Source organism: Fonsecaea monophora, assembly GCF_001642475.1.
Source record: "Fonsecaea monophora strain CBS 269.37 chromosome Unknown Scaff24, whole genome shotgun sequence".
NCBI lineage: Eukaryota > Fungi > Ascomycota > Eurotiomycetes > Chaetothyriales > Herpotrichiellaceae > Fonsecaea > Fonsecaea monophora.
The window spans coordinates 173,594-189,294 of record NW_019173955.1 but is presented as its reverse complement, the minus strand read 5'-3'; the positions used below and the strand labels follow the sequence as shown (position 1 = coordinate 189,294).

The following is a 15,701-nucleotide window of genomic DNA, read 5'->3' as shown; positions in this document are numbered from 1 at the left end:
CTGTTCTGGAGATGCTAGCTCTTCTACTGGTGCCTCAGCCGATCGGGATGGATGTTCGCAATGCGCCATATCCTCTACTTCCGGTCATTGCCCTTGACGCCCTAACATCTCGCTTGCAACCGCTCTGCCATGCTATACGGCCCCGAGCTATGTCTGCTCAGGTGAATACCGGGGCCAGGTGAGCCCACTTGCGACTGGTTCGGTCGGCACGAGGCAAGGCCGTGGATGAGATTTAGGTTCTAATTCCTCCAGAGAGAACCATTATGCAAGTTCAAATACTCTCTGCAGGTGGCAATTCGCCATCTCAAGCGCCTCCTACCCGAAGAACCATTGTGCCTTGTGGGTTTCTCGCGACCAGAGCTCTCTTTTACCCGCCCTTTATCCCCTGTGAAACTAATGTGATATACAAACACCTTGCCCTCCCCCGAAGGCAAACCCAGACCTGCCCTCGCCGTGCATTAATCCTGCATATTGAAGACCCCGTGTACGAAGGGAAGACAGCAGCAGAACACAGTCGGCCCTCACTCGGCTGCCTTTTGGCATATCCTCATCCCTAAGGCAAGTACCTGCATCAAACCCTGGCACACTTATAAGGAACCAAGAATCTTGAGTCAAAGGACACAACGGCAGCATCAAGTCTCCAATACACTAAAACAGCTTCCTCCACGCGAGTCCCTTGCCGAAGCGCCGCGGCGTCCTCCATTCCTCTGGGGGTCCCCCATACCAATAACGTCTACTGCCGATGTATCAGCAGCGACCTAAACTCAATCAGGAGAAAGCCACGAATACCCTGCCCCAAAACCAGCTCCTGCAGTTTCTGGGACACAAACATATGCATTGTTCCCTGAACTGACGCCATAGCCCTGTGGCGGCGCTCTACTCTGATTGCGCGCTCGCTTTGTGTCGAATCTTTGCGTACGGGGATCGGCCCCGTCAGCAAGGTCTGTGAGATCAGCCTCGCCTTTTACCTAATCTGAAGGCAACCTCACTGTCAACAGTACAAATCTGCTGCCCTACTCGGAAATTAAGTTGTCCAGCGACGTGTCATGCCACCAAAAGCAAAACGATCGAAATCTCCCGACTCTCAGTTTCTGTTCGTCAACGAGGATGCCTCGACCGTGACCCGGACCACCAAAGACGCTGAATTGGATAGAACAAAGCAAAGCCATGTACAGCGTCAAAATTTCGCTCGCAAACGCCGCCTGCGAGAACAATCAGAAGCTGCCCCGCAAACAGCCAGCAGCCAGAGTTCAGTGTCCTCCAGTCCTGCGGTGGCTGGTCCGTCGTCGTCTACAACCCAGGATGCGCCTTCTCAAGGGGCAAGCTACTTCGACATTATACAGAACATCGACCTTGAAGACCCTTTGTTCCAATCGACGAGCCCTCAAGCCATAGCACATACATCCCTTGACCCTCAACTCTCCGCACTGTTCTCAGACCCTTTCACTTCCACGCCTGCATCGCCTCCTATTCCTTCACAACATACCAGTGTTTTTGGCTCCTCTCACCCTTATCGTCCTGGTCAATACTTTGATACTTCCTCCTCGAGCTACAATCTCCCGCCACCGACCAGAAGCGTTGCCAGTGTTGTCAGTCCATCGATCCCGCTAGGAGGAGTTGCTAGCCCACCCACAAACGCTCATCGCGCCTTGGAACAATGGGCGCCGCCTTTAATCAAGCATTACAACACGATTATACTCCCAGAAAAGTTCTGGAAAGACACCCAAAAGGTATCTATGGGTCAATTCCGCCATGCGCCCTCGATCCATGCAGACATGCAGGCTTGCATGACAGAACCCGCACATATGTATGCATTTCTTGCCTCTGCTGCAGCTCAGATGGTTGCTCGGGAAGGTAGACTGCTGTTACCGAACGTCTCTGAAGAAGATAATCAACGCGTTCCCGTGTTTTTCAAGACCAGAGCGGTACACGCCCTCCAGACCAAACTTGCCAATGGACAATTGGATCATCACACGGCGGTGGACCTCCATCGGCTCTACGCTGCAGGGATACACTCGGACAACTACGAGGCAGCCGAACCACATTTCCAAGCGCTACTCTCCATGGTTGATGCTCTTGGAGGCCTGAGCACCTTTGATGATTATCAGCTGGAGAGGATATTCATGCTGGACTGCATTGCAGCGCTGAAGCGGCTCGGTGTTCCACGTCTTGTTGTCACTCTGGATCCTGGCCCTTTACCGGAGGAGTTGTTGCTACGGATCGAATCTCAAAGTCAGCTGCCCTTTCAACCAGGGTCACTGCTCGAGATCCTGGTGGACACCTTCAGTGAATGTCAAATCTTGGCCGACAGTTTTGCAGACCTGATTCAAGTCTTGAAAATGTCGGCCTTTTTGGCTGCTTCACCTCACTATGTCCACGAGTACTACAAGTGGTTCAATTGGCGGACTCTGATTATTGTGCACAGACTTCTATCGATGCCCCTCCATTGCGACCTGGACGACAAGGCTGACAGCGTGAGGATTGCCACAGCCTACTGCGCCGTTCTTCTGCGCTCCCCAACCATGGGCCGGCGAGCGGCATGTACTTCGGTCAACTCCCTGCGTGCTAAACTAGAAAGCACCGATCTTGGGCTGCTGTGGCAGCCCCGCACTGATTGTCTCCTCTGGGTAGCTGTGTTTGGAGGCGTCTGTTGCACCGGTGGAGAAGACCTGGAGTGGTTCGTCCACCTCGCAAGGACTGCGGCGACCGAAATAGGAGTTGGCAACGTGAGGGACTTGGAAGATTTGTTGGTGGCATACCTCTATGATCCCTATTCCCAGCGGGAATTGGTGCTCCGATTCGCCGGTCGGATTTGGCCCAGACGAGATCCATAAACTGCGTTGATAGCGCATGACCTCGAAATATCAGCAATCATCCTCTTACCCGCCAGTGATGCCCGTGATCAAGACAAAGACGGCAGCCTCCTAACGCCGAACCCTCGTCAAGACTCGCCGAGACAGTACTCAAGTATAGAATCAAAGTGGAGTTATCCCGCTTGTTGTTTAGGGGCTGTCTTTTCCCTCTTTATCCACGACTTCGTTCTTGGACCGGACAGAGTCCGAAGGGCAGAACCTCTGTATTAAGATCCAGGCTAGCCTTGCGCCCAAGTCTCATTGGCCGGCGGCGCCTAAGGTTCAATGCAGGCGAGGCTTGATGAGATTACGTTTCTCTTCGGGAGACGCCGCGACTTTCAATGAGCTCGCTTACATGACTTATGAATTTTTGTGGACTAGCACAGAATCTGGAGGGCACAGGTCAGCATCTCTGGGGAAAGAGCAGGGGATTGGTCTCGCCAATCAGTGTCCGGGTTGATTAGCCTGAAGATCATCCCTTGACGGCGCACAGAGCTCGAGACATGATACCGACCAAGAACAGTGCGCAGTGGTGACTTGCCCCCCTGGAACGCGACAACGGGCTGACACTATGCAGCAAGTTGCTCTGGAGGACACCAATGGCGAAGAATTGGGCATTGACAGGACGTTGCAGCTGACAACCGAGATCAATGGTCTAGGCTTCATTTTGTTTTGTGTTTTTTGCGCCTTACAATGCCGGTGCTGAGGGGCTGAAGGCCGGGGAAACTTGTAAAGCTCAAGGTGATGTGAGCCTGATGAATTACGCGTCAACGAAAAGGATACCTGGGTACCTACTAGGTAGTATTCGCAGGACTGTATTAGCATAACGAGGGCCCATACAAGGCTCGGTACAAGGTACATAGTAAATAAAAGTCGATGCTCGTTTCGAGTGGTATTTGGCTGCAGCAAAGTACGCCCCGTCTTCGCACCCGTTTAAGAAGGACCCCCACCTGGTGAGCCGCCGACCAGCCGCTTTACTTAGGTGCTTACCTACTCGTGAGTAACTCGTAGCGCATACTCGGTACAACAGGTACTCCGCTCCTTGGTATCCACGCACCCGCCTAGCACCCCTGTAAGGTAATAATTAAGCTTATACGATGTCGGCTTAGCTCCCGCCTGAGATCAAGGCTTAGCCCAAAGCTTAATATATGGTTGTTTTCGCCCCTGCCCAGCCAGCCCACTCACCCCTCCATCTCTGCCTGCCTCCTGGGCCATACAAGACCATACCGGCCAAGTTGTAGATGTCCGTGCAGCACCGCCCCGGCCATCTCGTTCGGTAGGCTACTTTTCTCAATACCGTCCTCACTGTCTTCCTCCCTGAACACCTTAGCTTCACCTTCACCGTGTCCAACAATATGGGCCTTGTCGAGCTGGACGGCGGTATGCCTGGCGTTTGCGGTCAGCAAAGAGAAATCTCGAATATGAGTCGTGTGTATCTATCTTACTTGGTCAGGTGATGGTCGACACTGGGAATGAAGAAAGTACAGATCAATGCCGCCCCTATTGCTAGGTTAGCGTTCCCGACTCGGTGCCCTGGGGAGAAAATCATTACCTGTGAACACGATCGTGATCAAGTACACGAGAGAGAAAGCGTCGGCATAGACCGCTTGAGAGGCACGGGTGGCAGCCTCTATCACTTCAGGAGTCGCTCCTATGACGGCATCAAGGGCACCCGGTTTGCCGGAGACGAAGGCAGCTGTAATCGTCGTTAGTCTTGTCATCTGAATTGTACGCGTGGGAGGACAGCACTGACTGATGAAGCCTGCCGCCGAGTCTGCAGGCAGCCCCGCATCCACCACAGCGGCGACCAAAGCTGGCGACAGTGACTCTCTGACTTTGTTCCCAACCACCGATGTGCAAATCGCGAGACCAATGGAACCCCCCGCGCTTATAAGCGTGCCACGTATTCTGCGTGGCGGATTAGCGAATGGGTCGATCCAACAGGAGCGGGGACAACGTCTTACCCAGTCGCGGCACCAAGGCGGGTATCGCCAGCCCCGAACTGCACGAACAGCGTCGCGATTATGCTACTTCCGGCTATGGTAAATTTCGCAATCAGGCAGAGAACAACAGCTCTCGCCAGCGAATCCCTGGTGATCGATGCCATTGCAGCAGTAAAGGCGCATTGGAAAACCGCGTAGACGATCAATTGATATTTGGTGTATTTGACGATGCCAAAGAGCGAGCCGGACACGATGATTCCCGCTGTAACCATATCAGCACCAGGGAACGAGGAGTTTGTTCGGCTCGGAAAAGAAGACATACTGGTTCCAGCGCCATTCATGCAGAAACTTAACCAGCCAGCCCGACCCGGTTCGGTTGTGAACAAGCGTTGAACCTCTGCTCGCCTGTTAGCCGGCACGCAAGTTTGTGGTATGGTATATGAAGTACTCACGCTGAGGCCAGAAGACTTGGAAGCTCACCAGCTATTATGAGACCTTGTCAGTCGACTTTGAGCAACACCTCGCTTGGGCTTTTTTTCGGGAGACACCGCCGACTTACCACAACCCCGTTGCAGAATAAACAAACAAGGGGCAAAACGACCGTTCTGAACCTGGTCATCAGCTCAGGGGGGAAGAGTTTGTCGATCTTGGGGTCGCTGTATCTTTCCCAGAGTGGCACGGCCACAATAAGCGTCACGGCTAGAATTTCGCGTCAGATATATATATATCAACGACATCTGGAGAAAGCGACGACCATACCGCCGATCAATAGTGGTGCAAGGACCTTTGCGCTGATCCATGGGGTGGGATTGCCACCCCAGCCAACTCCCAGGAGAAAAGCGATCAAACCTCCACCAAAGAGGACAACACAGACATAGTCAAGTTCTCGGATTTGTTGCTTTCGAGATTTGCCGTCCGGGTGAAGACCAACCCAGCCAGGAGGCCAATAGAAGCAGACGAGGGTGAGAAAGGAAAGACCATTTGCCAGGCAGCCGAAGTAGAAGGTGTACCGCCAGGTCAAGGTCTTGACAATATTGAAACCTGATTAACGACTTAGCTAAAAAGGGTGGTCCTTCGTCTTGCTCGTAGAAAGGAATCAACGAACCGATGACTGCGCCGAACATGGAGCCTGGCAAGGCTGCAAAGTTCATGGCCGCAAGGACCGTGCCGCGATGTTTTCTTGGGACAATGTCAAAGGCCGCTGCATAGGCAATCTGCTGAGTCGAAGCGCCAACACCCTGTGTCATTTCACTGCGTTTTAGCCGAGTACGTCGAAAAGAAACAACCTCCCCCCCCCCCCCCCCCAAAGGGTCACAATCGGGGGTAAGAACTGTACCATCAGTGTTGTACCAGCGATGACAGTGCTGATTGTGTTTGCACTATATAATCTTGTCAGAAATTCTTCCTTTTCCATGTTGCGTCGTTTTTCCTGCACGAGAAAGGAAAGAAAAAGGGGACTGGACTACGTACCGTCCCGCAACCAAGGTTCCTAGCATTTGGTCTTAGCATTCTTCCCCCCCAACTACACAAAAGAAAGGATCCAGATGGAGGGAAGGGAAGCGTTTGTATAAACGTACCAACAAAGCCAAGTACGCTGCCGGCAATGAGAAAGTATCGGCGTCCAAAGATGTCGGTGAACCTCCCGGCAATGGATTGTAGGATGGCGTTTGACAGGGACCATGTTGTACTAATCCAGGTGAAATCGGGCGAGGGGCCAAGATCGTTGTTGATGGTCAGGAGAACGGCCGATGGGACAACAAAGGAGAACAGAGCCGCTTCGTAGGTGAGCGCGAGAGCCTACCAGAGATGATAGCCCGTCAAGTCAGCAGGGCATCCTTGTTGAGTTGGGGGGAGAGCAGTTCATACCAGCAGCGCCAGGTAGACACGGGGACCAATCTTCACGTTGGCCTCGTCAGGCGCCGCCGTCTCGCGGTCGAGATTTCCATCACTCAGATCAGCTTTGGTTTCATCGTGGACGACGTCCGTTGGAGTTTTCGCCTGGTCTTCAACAGCCATTGTGATGGTGGTGAAGTATTCCAGAGGTGGACTGGGTTATTCCATTGTGGGCAAAGCGAAAAAGGGGTGATGCCCTTTATATCTTTCCATCCCATCGACCCTAGCCTGTCACGCCTGATGAGACTATCCAGAGCTACTAGGTATCTAACGAAGCCATCTCGTCTGCTGAATGGTTCCCCCTTCCCTCCCCCGGAAATATTCGCCAAGCCCCCGCCAAGTCACCGCCAAGGTTTTCCGCTGGCGCGATTCCCCGTGGGGGAGACGAAATCCAGGTGTCCAATACCGGAAGTCAGAGCTTCCTCGGCCAATACAAACTATCGCACTAACGACTCGAACCCAGAATCCTCGGGACTCGGAAGATCATCCATGCGGTCATGAGCAGTGTTTCGAGATCTGCGTTTGTTGCCCACGAGGCTTTCTTAGATTGTTTTTTGGTTCTCAGCCCATGGATTCCCGAGAGCGAAAGAAAGCAAGTCATCCCTAAACCCCTATGTCTCGCCAAACACTCGAGAGCGCCAAAGCGAAATCGTCCCGGAATCCAGGCCTCGCGAAATTCGAGAGGCAGGCACCAATTCCCGGATCCTTGTCCCTCGCCAAAACTGCGAGAAGCAACCAGCTGATGATCATCCTAATTCGAGCCTAGAGGCCCAAATAAACATGGACGAGTAGGATGAGGAAGCACCAAGGGTCATGTGGACCCCCTTTCCTCCCCTCCTTGCCCTCCCCCAAACGAAAATACGACGGGACAGGGATAATTGCTGTGACTTAGTCCTCTGGCTAACCCTGTGGCCTGGGCCATGTTCTCATCAAGGACTTCGACCGCCCATGATCGAGCCAGGTCGACCGGAAGGGCGAAAAGGCTGGGGGAGGCGTTCTTTCTCGCTCTCGCAACGTGGTCTCGGACGGAACCTGCCCTGATCCCGAGATTAGACGAGTTCCTTCGCCCCAGAAGGTGCTAGTACTTGCCTCCAGGTAATTTGTATGATGGATCCTGGATCCTGAACGGGACGGACACTCGAGCTTGCTTGACCAATTCCATTTTAACAACAAACCCACACAATCCATCGATATACATATGTATATACGCTCGTGATGATACCCGATTCTCCTCAAGCTCATGAGATCTTGCAGCACTGCGATCTCGAGCATACGATGAAGCCTGATAGTTAAATACGGCAGGCACGTCCAAGTCAAGTCACCTGGGTGGTTTGTTCCAGGCCAGGCACTCATTCCACGTACATACCCCTAGGTGCTTGAAGCAAGGCCCGGCTACCCCCCGGGTATCCGAGACCCAACTTGCGGGGGGGGAATACGAGGTGGGTGTTGCAATGGGACAATGAGATTCTAACCGAGCTGGAGCGCCAAACCCGTTAGCGCAGCGTCGCCGTCGACAAGCAAGCGGACGACGACAAAACAACAACGGCCAAAACGGCGGTGTCTCTCTTTTTTCTTCTGGGTTTCCCGAAGAAAACGCAAAAAAAAAACTCAATCCAAGAAAAAAAAAAAGGACACCCTACAGTAGTTATTTTGTCCGGGGAGAGGGTGAAGCTACACTCCCAAGGCTATGTATGATTGATTGTTCGATTGAGCCCCGGCATAGCATACTTCACTGCAACGGGTTGCCCACGACCTCGGGATCGGAACGTCGACCGCAAGCAAGAGAGGGGAACGGATGGATGAATTTGTTCTCCTACTCATGCTGTGGTGTTTGATGTCCTGGATCTGTTCCCTCGACCAGCCGCCGTGGTGGCCAGAGCGTAGGACCCGTTGCAAATACAACGACACCGGGAATCAAATGGCCTCTCTGTCGATAGTATGTATGTAGAAGGCTACAACCTGCAAGAGGCTCTCGTGTTGTACGAGTGACATCTCTCGAAACCAGCCCTCACCTTCCTCCCCCCTCCCACCTTTGCGACGAGCCCACCGAACTACTCGGTTGCAGCGCTTGTCGGCAAAAGTCCCTCGGGACTATTTCCTACCACTGACTCTTGGGGCGTGTCTTGTTCTCGACGCCCTTGAGACCAAAGACTTCAACAGGGACACTGAGTTGTTGTTACGTGATGCCAAGGTGATAGGTTTGTGCCTGGTTAAGTTCTCTAGCAAGTGCATTCTTGCCGAAGCAGACTTGTTCCCAAAAAGTGGTTTGTATATCGACTAAGTATTTGGCTGTAGAAGGGCCTCGGGGGCTTTTGGTAGGTATGTATCAAGTACAGGTTCTATGAGCCTGGCGAATCTCTCCCTCGGGTCTTTCTGTAATGCCCCTTCTACAAGAACCACAAAGTCGCCCCCAGCCTGGCTATCCCTAGACATTGTTCATGGGCGCGACGCACACCTTTTTAGATTGCCGTGCACCGTGGCGTACTTGGAACTAGTGCAGGGGACCACGAGTCCACGATACGATACGGAAACGAAGAATGCTTGGATACGATGTTTCGGAAGACTTTGTTAGTATTGCCTGGTCTGGTCTGGTCCGGCCAGGTCATGACACGACTCATGAGTCGTAAGTCTGGCTGGCAATGACTACCCTCTATTCCATCCCCGACCAACCCCGTCTTTCGGGGAAAGGGGGAACCCTCGAAGAAATGGTCCCATCCGACAGCCCGTCCTGGGACGGAATTCAAGGGCCCGCACGACTAGCTTGCGACGGAGATGCTGAGGAGGAGCTGAAGTCGTTCCCCTGGCGTCTTTGGCGATATCTCCCTTGAAGAGGGGGGAGACGCACCGCTATCAAGGATCTTCTCGCTACACTTCGTTCCGAGAACGCAAGCGTGTCATTGATATTGACTCGTGCGTCAACTCAGTGGCTGGTGAGCATCCGGGATTTATTCAACAGGAATCTCGAAGCCCTGGGTTGGGCGTGGAGCGTGGAGCGTAGAGCGTGGAGCGTCGTGATCATAAGATATATTCTAGATATATCTAGCCCATGCATGCACTGTATCTTCTGTATGTACCCCGAGAGTGTGCAGCTCTTCTCTTTTCTTTTTATTACTCTTTCCCCTTTTCGTTCTTTGTGTGATTTATCCTGTGCTGCGCCGGTGCCATGCCAAACCAAACCATATACCCAATGCAACGCAATGCAATGCAATGCAAGACGACGCTGTGCAAATCGCCACGATGTCCCTGACAACTTTTTTGAGGTACACAAAACCACCTCTTCGACAAACAAGACAAAAACTCTCGCAGAATTCTCAATTCGCGCGCGAGTATTCCCTCCTCAGAACAATCGCCTCCTTCATAAAGGGGCTCCGTTGCCTCAGTCGCCGGCCTGCGAACAATATACACACGGGCGCAAAGGAGAGGAGTAGAGCCAGGAAGCCCAACAGGCTGCTGGCCCAACGGAAGCCGAGATCGGTGTACATGCTCTGCGCGGCGAGGGGCAAAAAGGCTGAGAACAGGTTCTCGCCCAGCACGACGGCTGCACACGCACTACCAGCGTACTTGGCGTATGCGTCCACCACATAGTCGGCGATCGCTACCACCACCACGTTCACCCCGTACCCGACCATGGCGAGGCCGATTGCCGGTGCGATCCAGGGTGCGGAAGGGTAGGAGGTCCATCTGCGACGGTGAAGAGACATTAGTTTTCGGTTCTGATTATACAAGCAGCAGAGGAGACAAATGGAGGCTTCTTTCAGTCCATTGTCCAATATCCAGCGGGTGCATACGGCAAGAGGCAAGGAAACTTACCCATACACAAACATACCACCGGCCACGCCGACGAAACTTCCGAAAACACTCACATAAAGTCGAGCTTCGGGTATGGGTGTCCCCGGCACTTCCGTATTGCGGGACACTGAGGCGAAGTACAGCTTGGCATTGATGAGAACTCCAGTCCAGCCGACGAACTCGCCTACAACGACTGCTGCTTGGACATAGCCAGCCTGTGAGGCTGACCAGCCGTACAACCCAGCGAAGACCTGCTCGACGGACTGGGTGAAGAGATAAACGGTACCGACCATGAAAGCTGACCAGAGTGTGAAGACAAAGAGGACCGGTTCGGTGAGGAGCATCCGCAAAGGCCGCTTCGTGCTCCGAATCAACTTGCGTGGCAGACTCAGATGGCCTCCGTCGTGTGGGCCCAGTATTGCGACGCCCGCCTTCTGTAGCTTCAAAGCACGCTTTTGAAGGATGATGGAACCCCTGCTCTCCTGGAAAAAGAAGATGTAGATGGGGAAGAGAGCGCCATACCAGATCAGCTGGATATACGAGATCCATCGCCACGACAGGTTTTCGAATATGACACCCGCAATAACAGGTCCGGTGCTACTCCCGGCAAGGTAGAGAGTGACGAAGAGACTCATAGGGATGGTGCGAGCGCGGTCGCCTTCCCAGATGTTGCCGATCAAGGCTGCAGCGGTGTTGGCGAGGACAGACACGCAACCACCGGAGAAGAACCGCGAGACGATCAGCGTTGCGAAATTTTGCGCCACTGCCTGTGGGATGATGAAGCAGATGAAGACGATGTATGTGAGAAGGAATGCGGGCCGCACACCAAAATCCTCCATCAGAGGCAAAACGACGAGGCCACACAAACCACCCCCCAAGGCCCAACTAGTGACTGGCCAGTACGAGTTTGGAAATTTGGCGTCACTGACGCCAAACTCATTGTTGATAGCCTCGTGGGCGACGGTGATCATTGTGCCGTTCAGGATCGTCGTGAACGTCGCCAGGATCCCTACCGCGGTGATTGTCCATTTCTTGCGCAGGGGCCAGTTGTATGGGTTTTCCGGGTCGTCGGGCCCATACCAATCGATGACTCCCAGGGCGACCCCGTCACTGGGAAGACCCGTAGTATTCCCATTTTGGATTTGGGTGACTACCTTCGACTCCTCATCGAATTCTGTCATCGGCAAATCGGAGATATCTCGTACTTTCGAGAGAGAAAATGAGGTTGGAAATGAAAGTCACAAGAGGAAAAGCAGCTCAAGGCAGCCGTTGCAACGAGCGGAAGGGAATGGCAGCAATGCACACAAGACAGCGTAGAGAGAAAGACAGTGTCCCATGAAGCAGGAAGTGCAAATAAAAAATCTGACTATGTATATATTTCCTTCGCCGAGTCAACAAGTGGCGGGGCAATGGCCCAGTGTGAGGAGCCGTTAGATCTCTCCTCATCTTTCTTCGGGCCATTACCAATATCAGACTGGAGATGCCGGACATGAGCGGACTTGTCAGAGAGTGAGCAGCTTTTTGCGGGTTCCGGATGACGACAAAAACGTTTTTGAAGCTTGAGGGCAAATTTTCTCCGAACTGTTACCTAATGAATTGCCTGGAATGTCTCTAGACGCTCCTGCCCACCGGGTGACTTTAAAGGATGGCTTCTGTACAGGTATATGACTCGTGGCGTAAGGATTCCGCGTATGAGAAAGCCATTGACATTTCGAGGGCGAAGCATCGTGGAAGAAGAAGTCGATATTGCCTGATGTAATGCGAAGATGAGATTGTGTGTTTGGTCAGAGCCTCGTTGGGACAAGGATGCACGTGCACGCCAAGGCCGATCGGTCTCCCAAGCCGATGGATTAAACCGTATGTCTGACAAGATATTATCACTTGGTTTGGTTGTCATTTTCTATATTTTGCAGTCGGGTCATCTTGTATGAGGATCCGCTCTGAATCATATTGTCATGAAAGTCCAATCTTGGCCTCCTTGGATCATAAATGAGGTACCCCCAAACTCGCCAGTACCAAGTTCAAAATACTAACCACGCCTTCTCCTAGAATTAAGCCGCTTGCCAGCACAATGACCCTCGTCTCCCCTCTCCCTTTCCATCGTACCCACCAGAGAGAGATCACGCCGCCAACAGTCCTCGCCAGTGTGAAGCTGGGAGTGTTGTACATGCCCACAGCCACTGCAATACCTCCTGGGATCCACGGGTGCAAAGCCTTACACCAGGGCTTGGAATCCCTATATGCGAGTAGGTATATCCGCAGAGTGGTGGTGAGGACAAATACCACGCCAAAGAGGAGGGCGAACTGCCAGGCCATGGGAGGAAGACCCTTGCCCGTCACCAATCGTGCAGTGAAGATCCAAACATAGGCTGTGGGTATCTCAAACAAGTCCCCTGGGATTGGGTAGACGGAGACGTACAACTTGTAGACTGCAGCAGAGACAAAAGCACCCACGACACTCCCTATAAGCTGACCATAGAATTGTGCTTTGGGTGACGCCCCAATTAAATGTCCGGCTTTGAGATCTTGGAGAATGTCGCCAGCTTGAAGTGCTCCCGCTTCGCTTACAGCTCCTGCGAGCAGATTGATGATTATGCTGTGGTTTGCATGTGGACCAGTTGGTGTGATCAAGGCAAACACCAATTGGGTGAGCTTCGAGATTCCAGAAACGGGGTTCAAATCGGTTTCCCCAAGTGCGCGGACCCCCATGATGGACAGGACCAAGGCGAGAAGGATGGCAAGGATGTTGAGTCCGATAGGGATGTAATCGCCAAAGGTTATGTGGATGCATACAACGCAAAGGATCAGCGTGATGGGAAGGAAGATGGCGACGGTTCGCGTGGTCACGAGGTGGTGAGGCGGTGCATCGTCAGGAGGATCGTCACGAGTTGTCTTCGTCGGGTTGGCGGTAGGAGAAGACGGAAGCGCGTGTGCGGATGAGTCGAGGGAGATATAACCGGCAAGTTGTTTACCGAGCAAGAAGTCGGACCAGGAAGGGCTATCCCTGTAGTGCCCGCGGAGAGACTTGATCCAACCCGGGCCATAGTGAATGGTTGGGCGAAGGAACAGCCAGCCCAGATTGACGACTGCATCGGCCAACATGATTGCCAGGCTGACCCAGACGATCCAGCCCTTGCTCCCTGTTTCCCAGTCGTCCACAGGTCCTGGCGCCCACCCGTTGTGCTTGGCTATTGGACTCAATATGGCCCATCCTACAATAGCACCAAGAAGCATATGGAATGTGGTGGCAGGTCCCATGATAATACCTTGACCAACATATGCGGGCGAAGGATTGAGTGTCCATTCCCACTTGTTCGCCAGGTGGGTGCCAAAGACGGGCAGTTTGTGGAAAATAGGAAGAAAGTATTGAACCAGGGTGTATGCGCCGGAGCCAAGGAAGGCAACCACGAGAAGTCGAATTTGTCTTTTCCAATCTCCTCGCATATCACGTCCTTCCGCCTGTTCTGGTTGGTTGTCTCGGTCGCTTTCCCTCAACAGTTCCTCGCGTTCTTCGGTCCCTTGGGTTTCGATTTCTCGATCCTTGGCCTCTCCGCTCTTGGAACCACCATGCAGAACACTTATCATGAGGGCTGTCGCAGTCCCACTGGGAAACTTGAGGCGCTCGCGGATAATGACCTGTTTTCGTAAGGGGACTCCGAACACGACGCCGAACAAGCAGAGCCCAATGCCCCAGACAAACAGCCTCCAGAGACTCAGGTCAACCGGGGCACCCTCACTCTCTTTAAGCAGAAACTGTATGCTGGGCATAACGCCAACGAACCCCAGTCCCAGCGGCATAGTGCCGACCGCTCCAGCAACCGTCTGGACTAGGACATTCTCCACGGGCGTAAAAGGGAGGACCAAAAAGCGAGATAGCGACTTGAAGACGGCGAATCCGATCAGAGAGGCTGGCATTGCCATCCCAGACACCCAACCGGTTTGCAGGCCAAAGTATGTATTGGAAAAGGCGATGAGAACTCCAATGCCTGTGCCTACTGCAACACCTCGAAATGTAAAATTTGTCCCATCCAAGGCCGAGTCATACGCGCCAGGGACGGCATAGCGGGCATGGTCAGATTGTACGCGGGAGATATCTTGCTGTTGACTAGCCTGCGGAAGCAATTCATGGTCTTCAATATCGGACGTGGAGGGGGAGTGGGTGTGAGAGGGTGCGCCTCTATCGGGAGCCATATCGGGCGAATCTCAGGGTCCTGAATCTCGATATAGGAGATCCATGGGGGAGGGAAGACAGGGAAGGTGGTGGCGGGCACCAAGGTGACTTGGCTCGAGCTAATGCGGATGGAATGGCGGGCGAGTGTAGATAGGGAAAAGTGAGGCTCAAGATTCTTGTTACAATCATGATAGCAACTCGGGAGGTTCTGGCGTCATCGCTCCGTTGATTTTCCGGTATCACGTGTAGAGTTGTGCTTGGCTCCTTGGCTATCTAACTAGGCCTTGCTAGGTTACCTCTCTAGGTACCCTGTTGGGCCTGGAGCGTGGTAGCGAGTACCTATTCGGGTACAATGGGCACCCGTAACTTTGCCTGTGGTGGGCTGATAGTGGGGTTCGTGCTCCGAGATGCACCCCGAAGTCAAGTCACGCATTGCTCCTCACTCTACCCAAAGTTGCGTCCAGAGCTGCATCACAACGTGCCTCTGCGATCCTGCACTGACCCATGGTCCCATCGAACGGTCTGGATTCGACCATGTCTCCCAGAGGAATGCACCCAGAGCAGCGGGCCAACGCCATGCACCTCATTCCTCGCGTTGTTTCTGCCATGCGCCACGAGGTTCCCACTTTTCGAGGCCATGGCTCCATCCGTCCAATCTCGTGTGTTTTCTCGAAGGTCAATGACGCTCTCATGCCTGCGGTTGGTGGTACACACGGGCAGGAGAGGCAGGTCTAGCAATGCCACCCATTTCTCGAGTCTAAACTCACAGCGATCATCGCACCCTGCCGATCTCTCATGGCTGCCCATCGTGGCCTATCTCTCAAAGTGTTCCTGTGACTCTCGGTTATTCCGTCATTCCCTCGACCCTCTTGTTACGAACTCGAACTTGGGTCACCCAACACCAGTACCCTCTCGAGTACGCTAATATGTCTAGACCTTGTCCTATAGCAATCCTGCCATGCCGCTTCACATTTTGTCACAGCTGAGCATGAGCAGATATTGGACTACCTTTTGGTACAAACATTGCAATCTCAAAGCGCAGGAAACGGGGGC

At 53.2% G+C, this 15,701-nt stretch overlaps 3 protein-coding genes across 3 annotated transcripts; 1 reads left to right on the top strand and 2 right to left on the bottom strand.

The window, feature by feature from the left end:
* Positions 1-1,046: 1,046 nt before the first annotated feature.
* AYO21_04357 (hypothetical protein) lies at positions 1,047-2,834 on the top strand (the record flags this gene model as incomplete). The annotated part of the gene is made up of 1 exon (XM_022654330.1): positions 1,047-2,834. The coding sequence occupies one exon, from the start codon at positions 1,047-1,049 to the stop codon at positions 2,832-2,834; it is 1,788 nt and encodes a 595-aa protein (XP_022513367.1).
* Positions 2,835-4,033: 1,199 nt separating this feature from the next.
* Positions 4,034-6,811, bottom strand: AYO21_04356 (hypothetical protein; the record flags this gene model as incomplete). The annotated part of the gene is made up of 13 exons (XM_022654329.1): positions 4,034-4,238; positions 4,298-4,352; positions 4,405-4,548; positions 4,606-4,760; positions 4,817-5,057; positions 5,118-5,262; positions 5,355-5,494; positions 5,555-5,836; positions 5,901-6,033; positions 6,132-6,174; positions 6,266-6,284; positions 6,373-6,592; positions 6,662-6,811. The coding sequence occupies 13 exons, from the start codon at positions 6,809-6,811 to the stop codon at positions 4,034-4,036; spliced, it is 1,932 nt and encodes a 643-aa protein (XP_022513366.1).
* A 3,188-nt stretch (positions 6,812-9,999) lies between these two features.
* Positions 10,000-14,668, bottom strand: AYO21_04355 (hypothetical protein; the record flags this gene model as incomplete). The annotated part of the gene is made up of 3 exons (XM_022654328.1): positions 10,000-10,369; positions 10,499-11,587; positions 12,588-14,668. The coding sequence occupies 3 exons, from the start codon at positions 14,666-14,668 to the stop codon at positions 10,000-10,002; spliced, it is 3,540 nt and encodes a 1,179-aa protein (XP_022513365.1).
* Positions 14,669-15,701: the final 1,033 nt, after the last annotated feature.